The sequence below is a fragment of the Indicator indicator genome, chromosome 9, assembly GCF_027791375.1.
Source record: "Indicator indicator isolate 239-I01 chromosome 9, UM_Iind_1.1, whole genome shotgun sequence".
Taxonomy (NCBI): Eukaryota; Metazoa; Chordata; class Aves; order Piciformes; family Indicatoridae; genus Indicator; species Indicator indicator.
The window spans coordinates 18,725,082-18,747,075 of record NC_072018.1 but is presented as its reverse complement, the minus strand read 5'-3'; the positions used below and the strand labels follow the sequence as shown (position 1 = coordinate 18,747,075).

Genomic DNA, 21,994 nt, shown 5'->3' with positions numbered 1-21,994 from the left:
TTAAAACTACTTTTCATTAAAACACAATGGCAACATGTTAAGAATTAGATCTGAGATTACAAAATAGTTGTTGTCTTCTAGTGATTTTTTTTTTCCTATGGATGAGTTACTACAGCTATTAAGCATAGTGCAAAAGAAACAGTTAATTTCAATGGTGCTAATAATTATTGATTACACATATGCAAAAAAACACATAGAAATAAGGATGGCAGTAACAGTACAAATCCACATTTAGAGCACTTTAACTGACTTCGCTGCTAGCTTTTATTTGGAGAGTTAAGGTAATTTGAACTAATTGTTCCATGTGTAGCAGATCATGCTTGTTTTGAGTCTATTTACTTAAATTTACACTTGTCTGGTTGAAAATAGCATCAAATCTGTTGTTTTCCTATACAGTCTCAAATCATCCTACACCTGCAGGCAAAGCCCTCTAACATAGCAGATTTTGTCTTGTTAAGTAAGCTGATTCCATACCAGTTTTATTTTGGCTGTGTTAGTTTTCATTCCCAGGGCCGATGCTTATTTACTGGAAATTGTAGGAGAGCTTGACTGTCTTTGATTTAAGTGTTGAAAAAGGGTTAAAGTGCACCCTTGGCCCTTGAAGCTGGAGCTATCTTGCTAGTAAAGTAGAAGTGAATGAGTGAAAATATTCTTTAACTGTTGTACCAAAGGAATAGAGCTGTATAACTCTGGCTTGAAAAATGTCTATTATGGGTTTTTTTGGCACTGCTAATTTACCATTAACTATATTAACTAGGACTTTGTTTCACTGATAATATTATACTACAGGTACGCAGTATAGCCTTACTGAGAAATTAAATTTTTAACTGTTCAGATATTTTTTTAATAACCTCAGTGTCCTTCCTTGAGAGGTAGTAATATAAACCTAAGCTGATAAAATGTGCTAAGGGTCTTAACTGTATGAAAAAATGGTTTATGGTAATAACTATAAATAGTAAATTCTGTAGAGTAGCTGAAGGCAGGTTTTTTAAAAAAATTAATCAGCTCTGATTTTGTTATGATGATGTTGTTTGCACAACTTAAAACTACCAGTAATTGTCCCACAGATGCATAGCAATTACAGAGTCTAAATGCAGATGTTTCCCTTTCCTTCTCTGCCACAGGAGTCACTTTAGTTGCATTGTGTAACATCCGACTGTGCAATGTAAACAGTACATCTTTATATAGCAAGGGACTCCCTTATCCATTTGTATTTATAAATAACATCACACATGGGTATTATGCTATAAGAATAGTTTAGCAAAGGCAAGTATTCAAATGTTAGGAAGCACTGGAATTAAGGTTACACATGCAGCGTTAATTCAGTCAGTTATGCATCTGTGTTGTCATATAGTCTTTAACTGTATGATGGCTTACTGTTTTTTTCACAGGATGCACTCTGTATCCATCACAGAATGAAAGTGCTCTTAGGATGACTCTTACGTGTAGGAGTTCTGCTGCAGAAGTTGTAAAGTGTTTAAATGAATAAACCAGGAGATTGTAGGGAAAGAGAGGATCCCTTATGTCTTTAAGAAGCAGTGAGTACTGCCTTGGAGATTGAAGGGCAGGCACAAGGCCATTGTGAACAAGCTGAACAACTGGCTTAAAAGATTTTTTATCTTGCATTTTCTAAGTGCCTGACTTAGAAGCATAGAACTATACGCATAGAGGCATATAGTTGGGTTTATAAAAGTCCTCAAGCTGCCACTTACCACTGAACTCCAGCTGTGCTGTGGTCTGAGTATTACTGATACATAATTCTAATAACTCTTAAAAATCTGATCCCTGACATTTCAATTTTACCTAGGTAACAAAACTCACCTCCTGATTTCAGTTTACATCTTGTGTAAGTGGAAAGATTATTGGCATTTGTGAAGTAGTCAGATACTACTATACTGATAATCATCACAAAACAGTCTATGGAAATTTCTTCTTCACACCAGCATTTGAATAGTGTGAAGTAAGTTAAGGTCTGGGGCTGCTCACAGAACAGAGGCTGACAAAATGAAATATTGAACAATTGTTTATGGAATGAATGTCATCCATCATTTGCACTAAATAAGAGCAGGACCCTGGCGATATAACAGTACATAATCGCACTCTCTATGTCTGCATGGTGCTCCTTGAATCTTGGATTTGGTAACATCTTAGTCCTTGACTTTGCAACCTTAAGAAAAGTATTTTAATAAGAAATTTGTGTTTAATTTCCTATGTTGTTAAAAAAGAAGACTTAAAAACAAAGCTTTGTTGTGTGGCCCATCACCGGGTTTGGACACTGGAACTGTTATACAGAAAATTCTGCTATTAGATTTCAGGAAAAGACTGATGATCTTTGTTTCCTCCATATGAATCAGTAACACAGGGGAAACTTTCAGGTATTTGTAATGGCCAGAGTTTGGGTGAGATATCCACTTTCTATGAGACTCCTTTATTGGGCTTATTCTTCCCAAGCATGGCTCTTCTTGCCCTGTCTCTTCCAGCCTGCTCCTGACTTGCTTCTGCCCCACTGCTGGCTCCTTGCTGCCCAGTCCTCAATTTTCTGCTGACTTCAGCCCTTCTCTTGTTTTGTCAGTCCTTGTATTGATCCTTCATGTTATGCCCCTTGGACAGCCCTTCCTAGGCTTACCTGGTCAGTCATTTTTTTGCTCTGAGGCACTTGTTCAACCAGTCTCTTTGATTTTTATGTCTTCCTGTGGCTTCTGGTTGCGTATTCCGTGCGTACCTTCCTTAGCTCTTGTCTCCTCAGAGACTTTTCCTCCCACACAGTTCCTGCCCTCCTTTTTCTTCAAAATACTTTGTTCAGACCTTTTCACTGAAGCAATACCAGTTGCATGCCAGCATGTCAGATGCTTAGCTCTCCCCGATCTGCTCTCTCTGGCATTGATGGTTACTAGTCCCAGCTGTTACTTTGCAGGTCCATTTCTCCTCTAGTCTTTATCCACAGAGTCAGCTGCTCTCTTGAAGGCTTTCCAGCTGCAGCTCCCAAACTCTACCAGTCTCTGTATTTGTCCCTCAGGCTGTCAGTCCCAGTGTATTTCTTCAGTCCTTTCCTCCAGCGTTCCGGTTCCGGTGTTTGTCCTCTCTATATTCAGGGCTTACAGCTTCTTCCTCTTGCTGGCTAAGCACAGCTGAGTGAGTCACTGAGAGCATAAAAGAAATGGTCTCCTGTCTGTCAGGTCTAGTGCCTGTCCTCCCCTGCTCTCCATGCCTCTTGCCTGCACTGCCATCAGCCTACAACCATAGTGGGTAACTATTTTTGGAAAGATTAATTTTGTCTCTGTATCTCCAAGCTGGAAGGATACTGTTCAGCTCCTTGGTGGGGATGGGGGGTTTCCTGAGAGCAGAGGTAAGAGCTGCAAGTGTGGGATTTGCTGTGATGGTGGCTCTGTTTAGTGGGTGCCAACTGAAGAGATTTTACTTAGATTGAAGAGATTTTAGTTGATAAATTCAAACATGGCCTTGTTACAAAAAAATAACAAAATCTAGTAAAATCAAATTAGTAGTCACTTGGGCCCTGGGAATAGTTAAATCAAACTGTTTAACTTTGCAGAGAAGGACTACTAGCAGGCGAGGAGAGATTAAAAGAAGTTGACTACGAATGCATCAGGGAAGCAGAAAGTATTTCAGGAATTGAACACTGTTATCACAAGACCCAAAAGACCAGGAGTAAGTTTCAGGTGGCAACTAGAGGAAGATTACTTGTCATCAAGACAGCAATAGGTTCTGGAGCAATTTTCTCATCAGAGCAGTGAGATCAAACCCAAACTTTAACAGTTTATGCTCCCTGGTGCCAAGAATAGCAGATGATATTTTTATCTCAAAGACTTACAACTCTGACTACTGGATATTTGCATCATCTTGCTCTCAGGCTTCTCAGTCAGCCTTTGACTGAAAACTTTCAAGAAAATTCAAACTTGGCAGGGAATATTTTAAACCAAACATAATATAAGGCAACTTAAAATGGATTTTATAAGAGAAAACAATCTGATAAATTATAATGGACAGCATTACTAGTGTTGTGTAGTTATAAGAACCCCTTCAAATAGTTAAATGTGGATTGGTTGCTGGATCAAGTCTTGAAACTTTGTTTTAAAACATGGGATTGCAGCAGTTTGAAAAGAATACTTGGGTGGTTAATTTTATAGGGAGGGAAACTTAGCAGTCAGGAATGTTAACAGTTGTTACTAAAGCATAAGATTAGCACTACCATTTTAATTTTTCATTTTAAAAAATCCTTCTAAGTCCTCCTTTTATTTTTTCGTGAAAACAATTAGTGCCCGTCAGAGATTCAAAAGCTACTTAGAATTTTGATTTGCTCTTCCAGAGTGTTTTCATACTTTGATATACCTTTTATGACAGGTGTAATTTCGTTAGCTATGGAAATATAGATGATACAATCTACAACGAGAAATTTAGAAGGCTGAGGAAAGTATTTGAAGCTAGATGATTTCTTATTCCAGACTATTCCTTTTCCATGGTTGTCCTTCTAGGCATAGTAAGCAGATAAAGCTGTCTGCCTTCCTCACATTCTAGTTATTCTGCCACATTATTCTCTTTTGTGTCTGGCAGACTAGGGAGATCTGAATTGATGCAAGGTAGCTGCTATTAAAAATAGGTACAAAATTTATTTTTAGGTAATGGGAAGGTTTTTATGGGTTTTGGTTTGGGTTTTTTTGTTTTTTAGCAGTTATATATAGCAATCAACTTAGGTATAAGCACTTATTTTGCAGAAATAATTGATGATTTTGAGACCATGAAATACTGACATTTTAGGCATTAATATCTATGAAGCATTACTTTTGAAACAAGATAATGATAATTATAATGAAAGTAGCACTTATATCTTGATAACGTTAACATAAAACTCAACTAAAATACCTATTCTCCATGTTGTAGCTTCCCAGATACTCAGAGATTCCCATCTGAAAAACCTTTAGTACCTTTCTGTTAGCTTCTGTAATGTAGGTAAGCTATTACAAGATTAAATCCTGCAGTTCATAGTAAAAAACTAAAAAGAGGAAATAGGTAAGGAATAAAGGAATGAAATAAATATGTAACACCTCAGGGCTGTCATGTTATTATTAATTTTGAAGTGACATTCAAAAACAGTGCACGTTTTTGTCAGCCCAGTTTTAATAAGCAAATTTTCATGAGAACTAATGGCTTTGGCACAAAATGGTTAGTTTAAGCTGAATGTTATTTGATTCCACATATACAGGTCATGGTTATACTGTCTGAAGTATGCCTTACTTTTCAGTGTATTCATTTGACAAAGTGAAAACAATGAAGAGGTTTTCCTTACACAGCAAATTATTTCAAATGCCTTATTTTTCTCTTATGATGTCTGTCTTCTGTGGTGGACATTGCTGAGATCTGTGGAGGTTATCTTGACAGTATCTGATCCCTCAGCTCATTTCTCAGTTAACAGGGAGTTTCAAATGTGGAGCATCACTCAGCTTTCTGCTCCTGAAAGGGAACACTGATAAGTAAACTAAACAGACACTCTACTTGTAGTGTAATATTCACTATTTTTTTTTAGCTACTAGAAGATGGTATTACTTCACACACTGGTAAGTACTTAAAATTGGTGTATATCTGCAGAGTTGGTACATGAGCTGCATTGTGGCTTGTGTTGCCTCTGTTGCACTTATCTCATCCAAGGACTACTTCAATATTTTACCCAATTACTGCTTAAAGCAGAATGTATAAGAAGTTACTAGAGCAGTGATCAGAACCCAGCACTGCATACTCTTACACAGAGCGCTCCACTCCCTCATCCTCCTCCCTCTTTCACACCAAAAAATCTTTTAACTCTTTTTTTTCAATCTGTACCACTTCCACAACCAGTAGGTTATTGCAGAGTATGCTTCTGGCTGGCTGCTGGGAGATAAGAGTTTGAGCCTAGATTTCAAGCAAACAGCTGCTTTACTTCTTTCATGGTTCAAAAGAAACTAGTTATGAAAGGATAGATGAAGACTATTTCAGGAGAAGCTTTGGAGTGTCTTGTGTCCCTGAAGAATAAGATGCTGCATCATCCTGGGTGACCAGGTTTCCCAGGTTTCAGGTTCCTGCCAAAAACTGTTTTGCATCATGTCTGCTTCAGATGTGCAAGTAGATGACTATACAGTAAGCATAGTTTGATGTTGCAAAACTGTATTACAGTGTCCAAATACCTACACTGATCTAGCCCTTTATCCATTTTCAATTTCGTGTCCTCAAAGAACCTATTTCTTCCATAAAAGATGCCACTGTAATGTTATTTTCAAAATAGAATAGTCATGACTGATCTACTAGCAACCAAAGATCCCATCTCCTTTTGAAAGCCTGTGAAAGCATCACAACAGACTCAAAAATGCATGTGATAAACACTGATTTCCCATCTTCTCCTACATTTAGAAAGAAAGAATGTAAATTCTCTCTAGAAAATGGTAATTTTTCTTGATTTTTTAAAAGCATACCTGTTAAAAAGTTTGTTTCAAATGGAGTCAGGCTTTTGATGCTTTGGAGTTTCAGATAAAGTATATTTGCCTTCCAGCTTTCTGCTTATTGTTTTATGACACTAAATGCAAACTGATAAACTCTGTCGTTATCTATGGTAGTTATCTATGTATATCCTGATAATGTAGGCATTTTCAGCTATGGATGTTCTCTTAAGTAACTAGTGCAGAACCAGAGAAAAATATTTATTAATGTGGCTGTGCCTCTAGTTGTTTATTTTATTTATTTATTTTTTAAGCTTAGCATAGTTGATTTTATATTGTTCTTGTTTGTGCTTTCATTTGTGTGTCTGCTTTGAATTTTGATCCTTTCTGACAACATGCAGTCCTAAGGGATTTACATAGCCTGATTACATACATTGGAGGTTTCGTATTCCGCATTGCATTATCATCTAAATCAGGTTGCAGTGGTAAAGATTTACTAATGGGAACATTCAGTTGCCCTAGATTTTGTCTTAAATTTATTAAGTTATTTTACTTTAAAAGTTGATCTACCTTAATATCATTCAATCTGGGATGTTAAACGACAGAAATAGCTTGTTACACTCAACTAATATTCTAAATTATACAAATTTAGGAAGAATTTTGTTGAAACACTCTCAGTAAAAACATAATTAAGACATTTCATTTCTGTTCAAATTTATCCATTGTGCACAGTGATCATACTGAAATAAAATATATTTCAGGAATTATGAGTTAGGTTAGTATAAATGAAATATAAATAACTTGTAACTAAACTGAAAATTAAACTTCAGTCAATGTTGACCTATACTTCCCAACAGCTTCTAAAGACCAGCATGAAACTCACTGCAGTGGAAAAATCTTCTCAAAGAGAAGACGAGAATGTCCAAGCTATTTGATTATAATTCAGTTGGCCAGCACAATCTCTAATGTGTCATAAAGTTGGGGAAGTTTTGCAATATGATGATAATTTGGTATCAGCATTTCAATAACTGTTGCCAGCTGGATTGCCTTGACTGAGTTTAAAACCTGACTTCTGCTAATGCTTCCACCTCAAGGAATGACAGTGCAAAACCCATTGGTGTTCTTGAGGTTATCAGATCCTATTGATAGGTGGCTTATCTGATATATAGTGGCATTTGTTACCTTATACTGTTTTCCAACTACACCATCTTTCACCTAGTTTCCACCTGATCTTCTGCAGTGCCTCACCTATGACAAACAATTCTTTTCTTCCTCAAAGTAAATTATGCCTTGGTACCTGGCCAAATCCCTCTGACAAGAAATGTACTTATTTGAAATCATCCCCATTACTGGAAACCAGCTGGCTTTTATAGCACAGTAAGTAGCAAGCCTTACGCTCAAGCGGCTGCTGCAAACGACTTGATTACAGAGAAAACCCTGGGCACTGCCAGAAATTAGTTTTGCTCTCCAAACGTTTGCTCGGTGCACTTTGCCTGTCGAGACACAGCAGTGAGGAGGACTCCCTGTGCTGTTTGCACCTCCCTGTGGTACGGGCGGTGAAAGCATGCGTTCAGTTTAATCCTGTACTTGGAATGCAAAGAAAACTCCACATAGATTTACTTCTCTATGACCAACGGGCTTCAGTACACAAGTTGTTGCATGCGTAAGTGTTATGCAAATACAACAGTTCCTGCTGATCAACAGTGGAGGCTGCAGAGACGTCTTTAGGCTAATGAGCAGAAAGAATGCATAATCGGAGGCATAGAATAAGCAGCTACAGCATCTGGGCTGTGACCTTATGGGCCTGCAAGCTAAGAAGGGTCAAGCCCTGACTAAGTCTCACAGCAGGCTAAGTAAGGATGTGTCTGATCAATATTTTACTAACTATAAAATACACTTCACTCATGTAACCCAAAAAAGTGTTATGTATTATTAACAGTTATGTTTTTCACTTGCATACAACAATGTGCTATGTAGAAAAATACAAAACTGCCTTACATATTTTGATTTTAACAGAATATAATTTATTTTTTTCCTCTCATGCTGTCTTAATCGGCTGGGAACACTTTTCTGGATAGTGCAGATGCTCTGCATTATTTTGTATTTTTAAAATCAGTTAATATGCTGCTGTAATTGTGGAATGCTTACCTGAGACTAGCAGCTAAGGCATGGAAAATGTGTTTGCTAGAAACAAATAATCCAGTGGGATAAGCACTAAGCATGTTGTAAAACGTGGCTGCACAAAAGGAGAAAGCATCTTATCAAAGCTATTAACTTACTGACGCAAAGCAGTTGTTCAGTTCATGATAAATGTCTTTGGAATTGCAAAGTTGAGATTCTTAAAAGTACTTAACTGCTCAATAGCTCTCTGTACACATTACTTGGAAGTACCTCCACATTGACTAAAAAAACCCCTGCAATTAATTTACAAGTTGGCATTTCTTAGATACAAATTCACTAGATTTTGCTATTATGAAAAAAATCTGAGTTTCCTACCTTGTTCTGAAAATGAGGTAACATGATTCCTGAGGAGTTAGTATGTTAGAGTGGGGGGTGTTCATCACTTTTGTTAATGTAATGTAAGCATCAAGTATGGTAGAAGAATGACTTAAAAGAGGATAGCTAGTTGCAATATACATAGATGCCACAGATTGTTCTACCATTACCTGTGCAGTTTTATTTTCAAAAATAAAGGAGTGGGGCCTTCTAATAGAACTTATCTTCCAGTATTGTAGCACAGCTGACTGAACAGTCTCCTTTTCCCTAAAACTGAGATCTTAATAGAGAGCATGGAAAATATGTTCAGTGATGGATCACGCAACAGTGCTTTTGTTTCCAAGGGTAGGAAGAACTATAGAAGGACCTGCTGTTATAAAAAATAAGAATAACCTATTAAGGCCTCTTTTGAGAAAAGGAAATCCTACTGAATTAAAAGATAAAGCTGAGAGTTGAGAGATCTTTCTTCAAAGCTCAATAGCAACTGCTATTGTACTTTGGCCTTCCATATTCCAAGGTGCTATATAAATACTAACAAACTATTGCTATAGCACCCTTTCAGCACCACATCAGGGCTCTTTCTAATTTTCATATTATAAATAGAAACTGAAAAGAAAAATCTGTCTCCATGGGTGATCAGAAGATATGGGTTTCTGAGCAGCCAGCAGAAGACACAGGCCCAGGAGCTATGATTAAAGGGAACACTTTCTCTTTTAAAGCAAAGCCTGGAGCTAAGAACAGGCCACAAAACCCCTAATACCTGACTAAGCAGGTCCTGTAAGCCCTATCCAGTACAGCGAAGTTCCCTCTAGACCGCAGCAAGCTATGCAACTTCCAGCTCCCATCAGGAAGACACCTGTATGTGACCATCCTCCTCCTTTATGACATCCTATAGAGAGTTTTTGCTTATTATATAAACTGTCAGCAAAATATTTCCAGCACTAGAACTAACTACAAAGGCAATCAGAGCTGGAATCAGACATCTCCTGTTTGTTTTTCCACTCTTAACCTCTTGCTCTCTCCACATCACAATACAGCAATCGAGAATTAATTTGTTTTATGTATACATTCCTTCCCTCTCTCCCCTTTCAAACTTCACTATGAAGTACTGTAGGAGGAGGAAAGAGGCTTTGGATAGAAGTGAAGGAGGTCGGGGGTACAGCCAATAATAAGAGACCCCTCTTGCTTAGTGGACTATTTAACTGTGTATTATTGGCAGTTTCATGCATAGCAAAGAGTATATCACATTGTTATGCTGGCTTGTGCAGGTTTTGAGTTTGCAAACGGGTAAAATACCACCCAATATAGTAACAACAATTTACTTGTCCACCCCATGAGAACTAGCTAAAAAGATTCAGACAACAACAATAAATTCTGTCAGATTTCACTCACAATAGAGATTTCTCCTGTAAGTAAAGGTACATTTTAAGGCTTTAAAAAAAAAAAGGGGAAAAAAAGACTTTAAGACAAGCCTAAAACAATAGCTGTGTTGGCATCAAAAATCTGGAATCTGGATGGGCTGCGTGGAGGTTGTCTCTGCACAAAAAGCGTACTACACCTCTCCCAGTTAAGAATAGCATAGCCTTAAAAATTAACATCATACTTGAACCAGCATCAGGTTGCATTTTTGAAAGACTGTCACAGTATCTCGTGCACCAAATGACAATCAAACCCATCATTTATTTGCTAGCCCGGTGCCCTGCAGAAATCACAAATCTCTTCAATCAGAAAATGTGGTGGAAGAGAAACAGCACTTTGCCCCACGTCGTGCCCTGGTAACCTGCATCTGTGTCGCATCCTAAATTTCGCTGTTGAAATTTTATCAGGCATCTCCGTTTCCCACTTCACCCTAAGCAAGAAAGCTCGAAATGGCAGCAGCCCTATCCTTGTGCTGCATCAGTGCTTATTTACATTTCTGGAAGAGCTCTGGGGAGCTGGGAAGTCGGCTGTTGAGACAGTCTATAAGGCGAGGTGTTTGCCGAAGCTGTCTTGGCAAGGCATGACCGAAAGCCGCCTTTCGTGCCCTGGTACCTAAAGGGGCTGCTCTGAGAAGTCCCATCTCCTCCTTTCTTCTCTAGGCTCTGGGCTGCTCTCAGGGGAACGGGGCGCAGGAGGGGACCTGGCACGGGGCCGCCGGAGCCGTAACAAAGAGACAGGCGCGGGCTGCCTGCGGGCCGGGGTCTTTCCCAGAGGAGGAATGACTGATGAACAGTTTCTCCAGTAGCTCGGTGATGGCATATTTTTCTCTTGTCCTGGCGGGGGAGCCAAACACTATCGATTTCTAGCCCGGAAGGTTTTTTTTTTTGGGCTGTTGTTGTTGCTGGGTTATTGTTGGGGAAGTGGGAGGCTCGTTGGCGAGCTGGTTGCCCAGCCGCAGGCCACGGGTCTGCCCATACATCCCTCCAAATGCACTCCCACTAAGGACTGGCTGCTTTTTGGAGGACTACACTCGGCGCTCCACACATGCACCACTTTGCCCCACTAAAATCACAGCAATGGTGAGCGGTGTCCCTCTTCTTCCCTACTCTCCTTTTCCGTTCTACCGGCGGCCCCGCGTCCCAAGCCGCTCCCCACGCATCCTGTCTTGTCGTTCTCTCCGTGCAGAGCTCCGGCAACGCGTCCTACCGATGTTCCATGTCGTCCTCTGCCGATTTCTCCGATGAGGATGACTTCAGCCAGAGGTCGGGGACGGTGTCGCCGGCGCCGGGGGACACACTGCCCTGGAACCTGCCCAAACACGAGCGGTCCAAGCGGAAGATCCAGGGCGGCTCCGTGCTGGACCCCGCCGAGAGGGCCGTGCTGCGCATTGCCGGTAAGGCGCGGCCGGGAGTTGTCGGGGAGCGGGCAGCCGAAGGACCCTCATCCGTTGCCATTCTAAACGCGGCCCCCTTCGGGTGGTGACTAAGCTCTTTGGCTGCTTTTTCCAGCCGACTGGGCTGATGCGTGGGAACTGATGCGGGAAAGCGAGCCGAAATACGCGCAGGTGCGCGCATTAAACTTTCATGCGAAAACGCATTAGGGGCGCTGGGGCTGCCGCTGCAGTGTAGCCGTTTCAGCGGGTGCTGGCTCGGAGGCCGAGAGGCTATCCCGCCTACCCGGGTGGAAGCGGCGCTGGCCGTCCACATCGCGGGGAGAGGCCGCGGCTGCTGCCGCTCTGCGGGGTGGGAGGCGTCGGGCTTTGTCCGTGCGGGGCTGGGGCTACGTTCGGTGGGACCGGGAGGGAGCTGCACGCTGTGCCGCGAACGCTGGTCCGCGGCCCGGCGACGAATGATGTCGAAAATAGGGCGGAGGTCTGCTTCTTCCCGGTGAAGGCTGGAAACAGCCTGTAAATGAATCGCAAAAAGACGCAGCGGTTCTCGGTGTTCCCCAGGGACACCGATTTCCCCCGTTCTTTTGTGGGCGCTTCCATGTGTTTCCTCCCGGGACACCATTTCCCAGGACAACGAATCGTAGCGGTGCTGCTGGGGGCAGCGGAGGACGCGGTGGCAGAGGGTGCTCTGCGGTGCCGGTCTCTCACCAGCCGCTGAGTGCCGCCGCAGCGGGGGTTGCGGAGCTGAGCCGGCCCAGCTGTGCGTGGGGCTCGCCACTGCCCCCTGGAGGCAGGGTGCGCAGGGCGGGGGCCAGGCTGCGGCCAGGGCAGAGGGGACCGCTTCGGTGTGGTCCAGCTCCGGGGTCAGGGCCGAGAGGCGGTGGCGGTGGCCTGTAGGGCGCAGGCGCAGTGGACATGCGGATGGAATTGCGTGAGCGGCCGTGACACCTGCGGTAGGGTTGAGGCTGCGCCTGCCTCATCCTGCCGCTGGGGTAGCGAGCGTCCGCATGGAGCATCTGTCATCATCGGGGGTTGCTTGCGCGGTCACTGTCCGCGGCTCTCTGGCGGTACCCGTCGTGTTGCGGCCCCGCGACTGCAGCGCAGCAGAGCCAACTGTGCCCCTGCCGGCGTCATGTCCCCGCCCTGGCAGCCACCACTCCCCGAGTCCCGCGTGGAAGGCCGGTGCAGAAACATGGGTACCGGGCAGCAGGCAGCTTAGGGCCCGAGTCGCGAGGCAGACCTCGCCGGCCCCGCAGGCGGTGCCTCGGCGATAGGGCTGGAGTGGAGAAGCTGCGGCTGGCAGGCTGGGGACGCTTCTCTCCGCGCTCCGAGGGGCGGCTACCGAAACGCAAGCGGCCGGCGGGGGCGTTTCCTTGGCCGGGCTGGCAGCGCCCTCCCCCCCGCCCTGCCTCCCTCCCGTTAGCCGCTGGGTTTTTTCTTGTGCTGTCTCCGAGGCTTCTGGCTGTCCGGAGCCTCGCAGGGGAGCGGGTAGGGCTAGTCGCCGGCCATGGCTGGCTACCTCTCTCCAGGCGCATACTTTTACGCTGAGGAGCAGGAGTATTTACAAGCCTACGAAGATGTCTTGGAGAGATACAAAGGTAGGGCAGTCCTGCAGCAGGGCCGCCGCACCCGCCTGGACTGCCGCTGCCCCGTCGGGCGTGGCGGCTGCGGACAGGGGGAGGCTCTGGCGCTGGCGGGGCAGGCCAGGTGCGCCCGTCCCCGACGCCGGTGTCAGGGGCCGTGGGTGGCCGGAAACCCGGCGTGGTGCTTCTCGGAGGGTAACGGAACGGACGTCGGCGGCTTCTGCTATAAATAAAAATTGCCAGTTGCCCGATTTACCTCTTAGCAGTGGGGGAAGTGCGCTTTTCTTGTGCCTTAAAGTCTGTTTTTCCAGTGTAATGTGGACGTGGTGACTGACGTTGCGATGTACATTTGTATTTAAAGCTTCAGCTTATTTTGACCATTTTGTTTTTTAGTCGTCGGGCAAAGAATGATCTTAGTTTGTGTATCACCTGTGTTCTTCACGAAATACAGAGAAATACAGGAAAAAGGCCTCCATCCCTAAGAAAGATGCATGCGGCTAAAATTATATTAGGAATATAAATCGTGTTGCTTTCTTAAGCATGGATGGGGGAGATAGTTTGGGAAGCATGATTCATTGCTCTGTTTTTCAGTACATTTGCTAATACTAAAACTGAATATGCTTATTAAAAGTGTTATGGGTCTGATTTGAATTTAAGTGAAGAAGGGATAGAGGTAACTGTTAAGATGGAATCTTGATCCCAGAAATAGTTTTGACAGCATGTCACTGCATATGCTGATATTTGCAGTGCTGAGTCTTTTTGTAATGTTTTGGGAAGAGATAGGTTAGATTTTGTATCTGGAAATGTTCAGCTGTATGTTTCCAGTTGGTTCTGAAGGTTTTGGCTGAATGTTTTCCACTGATGGGAATGGGAGTGGCATAGTTTAAGATGGCTTGATTTGAAGATATCAATAGTTGATTTTATTTAATCCATGCTGCTACGGGTCATATTTTGAGAATTGAACCCTCTACAGTTGGTTATTTTGACATGAGATCTTATCAGGTGTGAGTCTACTTTATACCTGTGTCATTCCTAATTTCATGTGTTGTTAACAGTATTAACTGATGACTCCTTTGTGTCTGTTGCCCATTGTGTCAATGCAGCTATGGAGCATGTGTGCAATTTCTGCACTGAAATGCATTAGTGCGTTTTAGTTGAGAAAGTTACTCAGAAATTGGGATCTATTGCTGTTTGTAGTAGATCATCTTCAAAAGCACATCCTTATTTCATCCTCTCCTATTTTTGAAGTCATCAATTTAAAATTTTGCAAAAAATCAGTTACATATAAAGCAAATACAGTGTTTACTTTTTAAATAAATAAGATTCTGGGAGAACTTGTCTCTGTTTTGGTTTTAATCCAAGATACTGCTATGCTGCTTTAGATTACCTTAGATTTACTGCTAGAATCAGATTTAATAAGGTTCATTATCATACCAGTTTATCTGGTTACTTAACCTGGGAATGATACTAGGCCTAATTTCTGCTATGTCAGTGAGAGATTTATCAGGAAAAGGACTGAATGATTTTTTTTTTAAGTGGTTAGGGATAAAAAGATTTTAATTAAACTCCTGAAACTAATTCATGTCTGTTAAATCACATTCTGCAAATATTTGTGTATGTCATATTGTGAGGATAACGTAGCATCCATTCACATGCTGTTTTCAGTGACAGCCAAATCCTAAAATTATTCAGAATTACAAGACTCTGTTGTCTTAGTTTTTAGTATTGTATTCAGTGTATTGATATGCTCTGTTTTGCTGCTTGAGGTATACTTTATTCAGGCGCTGTGAGAAAAGGTAAAAGATTTGGACTTGTTTTAATTAAGATATATTTGAAACCTGGAAAACACATCATGTTTTAAAGTGTGTTTGCAAGCTGGTCATGATTTCCCATTTGAGTCCCAGTAGTATGACTTCACTACTGCGATTGTTGTTCTGATGACTTGCTATGGGAGCTAATCTAATCAGAAAAGAATTGCTACAATATAGGCTTTGAAGAGGGAGTGCCGTTTCTCTGAATTTCTCAGTTTTGTAAACACTGCCTTTAGTAATTTCCTTAATCAAATGCAAACCATGTTGACTTTATATTTTTAAGATGAGCTCCAATCCATAATTTTAATGTTTAATATATTATTATTTTCCTCTTTAAAGCCTGCAGAATGCTGTTGTATTCATCTAGGACGTTTTCAGGGTGCCAAATTATCTGTGCCCCAGCTGTTGAGTACTGTAACTAGCAGAGTCAGCTGTGCAAAATTCATTGCCTGTCTTGGAAGGCTTGGGATTATATGATGCCGCATCATTAAGACATTTGGGCAGTTTGATTTAGGAAGAGAAAAGCAATCCTTTCTGTATGTTGGAAAGTGGATTTTTACTTTTTATGCATTTCTGCAGCTGAAGTAGCCTGTGGATTTTGAAGAGTGTACAATACAAGGTATCTTGCCGCTTTAACAGTTGAAGCCAGAATTTTGTGCATCTCCAAATTCTGTCTGCTGACCATGGCTCTGGCTGTGACTGTAAATAATTGGCATCTGTTTGCTAAATCTGAGGTGGCAGAGAAGAGCTGTTTACTATGGAAGATGGAGTGTTTTCTGATTCCTGGTCAGTTTGGTTGCTGGCTGTCATACTGTGCTTTTTTATTTTGTTTTCTTTGATTCCTGTAGTAACTTACTGTGGTATCTGTAAAGCATTTTGATGGAAGAAAAAAGAGTTACATTAGCTCAGATGATTTAGAAACTATGTTGAATTAAGCTACTTATTTAGTGAAAAAAATGCTTCTTTGTTAGTAACACCTCCAAGAATTCAAAGGCAAAGGCTTTACTGTGATAGTTGGCAATAAAACGTCTAGTGTATTTTATTTAAAAAGTTTGACACGTTTCCAGTAAGTCACATCTTGTTTATGACTAAATAAGAAAACAAGAAATCATACAAATATTTCTTAATGCAACTATCAGTTTAACTTTATCTCAAAAACTATATTTGAGATCTCTAGAAGATTGTAAAGTACTTACAAAAGTTGTCTTGCTGCTTTGTAATATATCTCACCATTGCCTGGTAGCAAAAATTAATAAAATTTATGTTAGCTGCAGCCTTCTTGATAAATAAGAAAACGCCCAATAGTATTTAATATGTATTTAATTTTAAAAGTATTAAATGCCATCTCTATAAGGTGGCATAGGTAAGCATTGTTCCATACCAATATTATCTGAGTACTAAATGTTTGAAAATCACCGTCTTAAACTTTAGCTGTAGTGCATTCATTAGATTTACTCTTGATACAAGTCTCAAGTAATACATCTATAATCCAGACGTGTATATATATATATATATATGACCCTTCTGAAATTGTATAGCTCACTAAGGTAAAACATTTTTATATTTTTCGGTTCAGGTAGTAGACATTCATTTAAATACCAATTGCAATAACATTTTTTTCTTGCATGACATTCAACAGTTATGTAACCAAGTTGACTCCCTATGACATTGTTATTGAAATGGGCGCATCTGTTAATGACTGCATGATTTCTGTCTCTGAAAAAGAGGTCATTCTTAGCATTAAGTATTGAATAAGTTACAGCTATTCAAGAATATATCTGACCCATGCAAACTTCTGTAGTGCTGTAGATTTTTGACTACAGGACTGCCCGCAAAAAATACAGCCTTACATTTCAGTTGTTGTTAGTGACAGGAAAGGTATCCCATAAATGTTTCCTTTGGATTGGATGCCTGATTACAGCTGATTACTCTGGTCTTGTTGCATAGCCTGTCTCTGTAGGAAGGAGGGGCAAGGGGCGGACTGGGGATAGCAAAACACAGGTTGAGCTGTTTAAACTTTGTTTTGCTATTGGCATTTCTGTCTTGTTTTAAGAAGATCTGTAGCGCTGCACATTCTGTTAAAGCGTGCCAAACAGTAAGATGGATGAGAGCTAGCAGGTCATCTGGTGTGTTTTGTTGCCTTTGTAGGATTCATAGGTAATGTAATTTGTTCTAATTATTGATTGATGGTAAGTAAACTTGATATTGTTTAAGTACTGTTTTATAATTAAGAATTTGTAAAAGAAAATAGATGCCTGTCATCCAGTTCCTTTGAGCTGACTTCAGGAAGAGACCATTTGCTCAAAATTACTTTTGTACATCCGAAAATGAAGCTGCCATTGTGTTTTAGTAATTTGGAGGCTCCTAAATGTGTTGGGTATCAGTTAGTCCAGGAATGTTCTTCTTTATAGATGGCATCATAGAGCAAATAGGAGGGACAGTGGCAGACACTCCTGCATCTGGATCTGTAAATTTCTGAATTTCCTTATTTGTGCTCTGAACTCAGGACCATCAACTGTGAACTAGTAGTATCTCCTGCTTCAAGGCTTCTGATACTGAACTCTAAAGAAAAGGGTCATGTAAAAATGTAATACCTGCACTTTTACTCTGTTTCAACATTCCATCTTTAAGCAGAAGGTTTCTCACTTCAAAATTTCTTGGAGATGGGCTTTTTGGAGTGCATTTTATCCTTAATGTGAACCAGATCTGATTTGACTTGTGTGAACATTTCACTTTGAGCTAAGTTGAACAGGTCTTAATTTCATTAGAGTAAAATCATAAGAACCTGAATGTTAGTCAATTCAGCAAGGTTTCTGTCTGCGTAAATGCCTCAAGCTTTGGCATGTACAAAGAAGCTGAGTTTGATGGTATACATAAACTTTGGTTGTGTCTTCAAGGCTTTAAAAGACACCTGTTTGACTGACTAAGTCAGGCAGAACTTGGCCATCAATTCAAATATCTTTGGCATGTGAATTGAGGCAGAGATCAGAGGTCTGTTGCATTGCTTTTCTGGTACTTGCCAATTCCCATTGAGTCAGCAACATCTTTTAAACAGAGCTCACAGGAGTATCCCATAAATTCCTTTTTATGGCCACAACTAGGAGATTGTGCAGTATGGGTGGATGGGGGGAAAAAATGAAAATAAACTTCAATTGTTACTTTGGTTTTTGGTTGTGTGGGTTTTTTTGGTGTGTTGTTTTTCTTGTTGTTGAGGTGTTTCTATTTGTTAATTGTCATCTAGTTTGCTAATCTCTAGTGTGATATTTTGCATGAAAATCAGGTTATGCATTCTTTTTCCTCTACACTATTTAAAACATGCCTGATTTGAGGAATTTATTCTACCATTTTGGTAGAACTTGAAATTAAATATTTCGTAAAATAAAAATGGACTTACTCCGTGTCCAGAGAACGGCAAGGGGGACGATCAGATAAGATTGGAGCACCTCTCCTATGAGGACAGGTTGGGGTGGTTGAGAGAGTTGGGGTAGTTCAGTTTGGAGAAGAAAAGGCTCTGAGGTGACCTTATTGTGGCCTTCCAGTATCTGAAGAGAGCCTATAAGAAAGCTGGTGAGGGACTTTTTAGGGTGTTGGGTATTGATAGGATTAGTGGGAATGTATCCAAACTAGAGCAGGGTAGATTTAGATTCGATGTCAGGAAGAAGGTCTTCACCATAAGGGTGGTGAGACACTGGAACATGTTGCCCAGGGAGGTGGTGGAAGCCCCATCCCTGGAGGTTTTTAAGGCCAGACTGGATATGGCTCTGGGCAACCTGATCTGGTGGATGGTGTCCCTGCCTGTGGCAGGGGGGGTTGGAACTAGATGATCCTTCTGGTCCCTTCCAACCCTGACAATTCTGTGATTCTGTGATTATTCACATGCTTGTAACTGAATGCAAGTATTTTGTAAGTTCAGGCTTAAAAGATTAAAGTTTTGTAAATGTCAAATATGAATGCAGTTTTTGCTGGATGCCTGAGATGTTTCCTGCAAAACATCATTAAAGCTGTTTAATTTAACAAAGCTTTGATTTTCTGTAGTGGGTGAAAATATTCATGTACTGAATGCTTTCAGTCAACCCAGCTTTCAGACAGGTGAAACAATGCTCACAAAGACACTTCAGTCCAGGGGTCAAATCCTGAAGGGCATGTTACTAGCCAGATCTTACAAGTTGATCTGTGTAGGCAGACTCCTGTGCTTTTGTGAGAATAAACTGGCTTCAGAAATGCACCCACACAAGCTTCTTCCCAAGCGTGGGGCCTAAGTAGTAGCTCAGCCTTTAATAAGGCATACTCCTGCTGAAATTGGTCATGCTTTAGGGCATTCCAACTTGGCCTTAGCTGCAATGAAAGTAGGTTAGTCTGTTTCCAGATTTAATTTTATTATACCATTCTGTTGTGGAGTGTAATTAAATCACCAGTTTGGCCTTTGCACATTATTAAGCTGTCAATATGCAGATACATCTGTGAAAAGACAAAGATGCTGAGCAGATATATTGGGGGATAAATTCTGTGTGTTGCAATTACACAATTGTTGTAACTATTTCTCTAAGATGAGGAAGATTAGGCCTTTGGGCTTTCAGTAGCATAGGGCATAAAAAGTGCCACGTAGCACTTTTGAACTTGGTTTGCTTTTAATTGTATTTTCATTGTTTGGTTTCATTGTTAATGTGTGAAATTGCAGTATTTAATAATGTGTTGTACAATGCACAGAAACGGACATCAGCAGTTAAGAGGAGTTCATAGTCTAATTGTGTTGGAAAACTGAGTTAGTTTGGCCTAAGATTTGGTTATCCAGCTATCTGACAGCTATGACACTTTGCACCACTTGGATCTAAGATTAGTAGAGCGCTTCTATACTGGGATTAGAGAGAAGTGTATATGTTTTAGTTCAGAAAATTGATAAAAGTCTGTCTCTTTATGCATATTTGAGAGGGATATTTTGGGAAATTTAGAGATGAGACTACAGGTGAACAGAGAGGCCCCTGCATGTCTTTTGCTGGGTACTGAAATGGGTATCCTGTCATCCTGCTTGGACACTTTCCTACTGCTGGATCAGGTTACAGTCTGAATGTTCCTCATGTGTCAAGGTCTTTTAGGCACAGTTGAAACAACATTAGAAAATGTGTGTGGTCATTTGGACAGACATTTTACAGTAATAGTTATTACAGTAATAATAATAAAGCATCCTGAGCAGTTCTAGCAAAAGAGCTTTTTTGAGAGATGAATAGCTCTTGCTGTGGTTTTAACTCAAAACTTCTGTTAATTTTGGTAGGACTCAGGAACTTAGCTATTGATGTTTATAAATATTTAATACTTTAAATTACTTTGCCTTCATATAAATTTTTAATCTAGTAGAGATGAAGGGTTTACATTATGTCCTAGAAATTAGGCAATGACTCAAGCGTTTTTCTGGGGAAGCCATTGCTGTGTACATAATCTCTGGGAATAAGGTACTGTTGCAAGGTAGTTCTGGTTTCAGAGTAGAATGTTTTCAAAAACGTGCACAGCAATTTTTGGTTGCTAGCTTCAATGACTTTTAATAGAAATCAGGTGCTGTTTGTGCCTTGGAAGTTCTCTTCCAATGAATATACAGTGTTTGGATCATAACCTGATGGTGCCAACCCTGTCATTATACCATATAGTGCATTTAAAATGCAGTTTTGGAAAGGTTTTAAATATGAAGTCTTCTCTGGAGGAAAATACCCAATATTTAGAAAGTAAGTCAATTTCAGAATTGGAAAGGAGATATGTTTCAAATATACTGATTTTTTCTTTGTATAGTAGAGCAAACATTTTTTTCTCATGCTTTATTACTTCTACTGTCTTTGTTTCATTTTTAATAGAACAGTTGCTAGGAAACAATTGTCATTTTGGGTAGGTTTTTGTTTTTCTTCTTTACAGATAGCATTTTTTTTTTGTTGGCATCCAGTTTGTGCTAGACTTAAAGTGGCATTTGGCTCAGTGTCTCTTTAAAGGAGAGAAGAACAGACACACATGAGCTACAGGAAGAAAGCCAAAGTTGATTAGGTCTCTTGATGAAATTACCATATAATTTTACCATGATGAACAGGATACTTTTGCATTGTTCCATTTCAATTTTTTAAATACAGTCCTTGTTAATAAAGTCTGAACACTCCTTGTGAGGCCAGATCTAGCCTACCTCTGAGAATATCAACCCAAATTCTGTTTTTCTGCTTGTCTGTGTTGCAGATCATATTAAATAAAATCAAATTTATTCATGTAAACATTGTATGCTTCTACTTAACTTTGTACGTTTATTTTTGCTTTGTCATGGAGATGCATTCCTTTCAAATCTTGTGTTACACTGCATCAGTCCATCTGTCCAACTTGTTGCTTGAAGTTTACAATGGCACTCAGTAGCTGTCTGTAGTTTGCAGCACCAAACATTTCTAATCCAAGTTAAAATCTAATTTATAAAGATTGCTTTAGTGTACTAGAAACAATACATGTTTATGCCTTGATATTTTGACTGTCATATTGAACCATTTTTTGGCTTTGAGAACTACATAAGTCTTTACATTTTCTTGAGTGTGAAGTTTATACTTTGAGAGCATTTATGACTCCATGGTAATTTGTGATTTAATAGCAACTGTAAGGATTTGATTAAATAAAGTTAGAAAGTGAGTGATCATCTTTATTCTTTGCATGAAATGTATTTTGAATTTGGTGCTTAGATTTTTGTCGTCAGCTGTGTGAGCCACGTTGTGAATGGTGTGTTGCATATTTAGATATGACTAAAATGTTGATCGATCTCTTTAAAGTTTGTGATGCATTTTTTATTATTTTTTTTCCTTTGTGTTCCTTCAACCAGTACACTTTTTTGAGTCTATCCACATTTGATCTTTATATATGTTC

The 21,994-nt window shown here is 40.5% G+C and overlaps 1 protein-coding gene across 5 annotated transcripts in view; it reads left to right on the top strand.

The window, feature by feature from the left end:
* Window positions 1-21,994, top strand: part of DST (dystonin) — a 292,306-nt gene that overhangs the window by 22,175 nt on the left and 248,137 nt on the right. For 3 of the 5 annotated variants that reach the window (XM_054383865.1, XM_054383864.1, XM_054383863.1), the window contains exon 1: window positions 13,235-13,325. In XM_054383865.1, coding sequence (XP_054239840.1) covers window positions 13,235-13,325 — 91 coding nt within the window. Of the gene's footprint in view, window positions 1-11,522; window positions 11,731-13,234; window positions 13,326-21,994 lie in introns of those variants that run through there. The other 2 variants (XM_054383861.1, XM_054383860.1) reach the window with 1 other exon arrangement.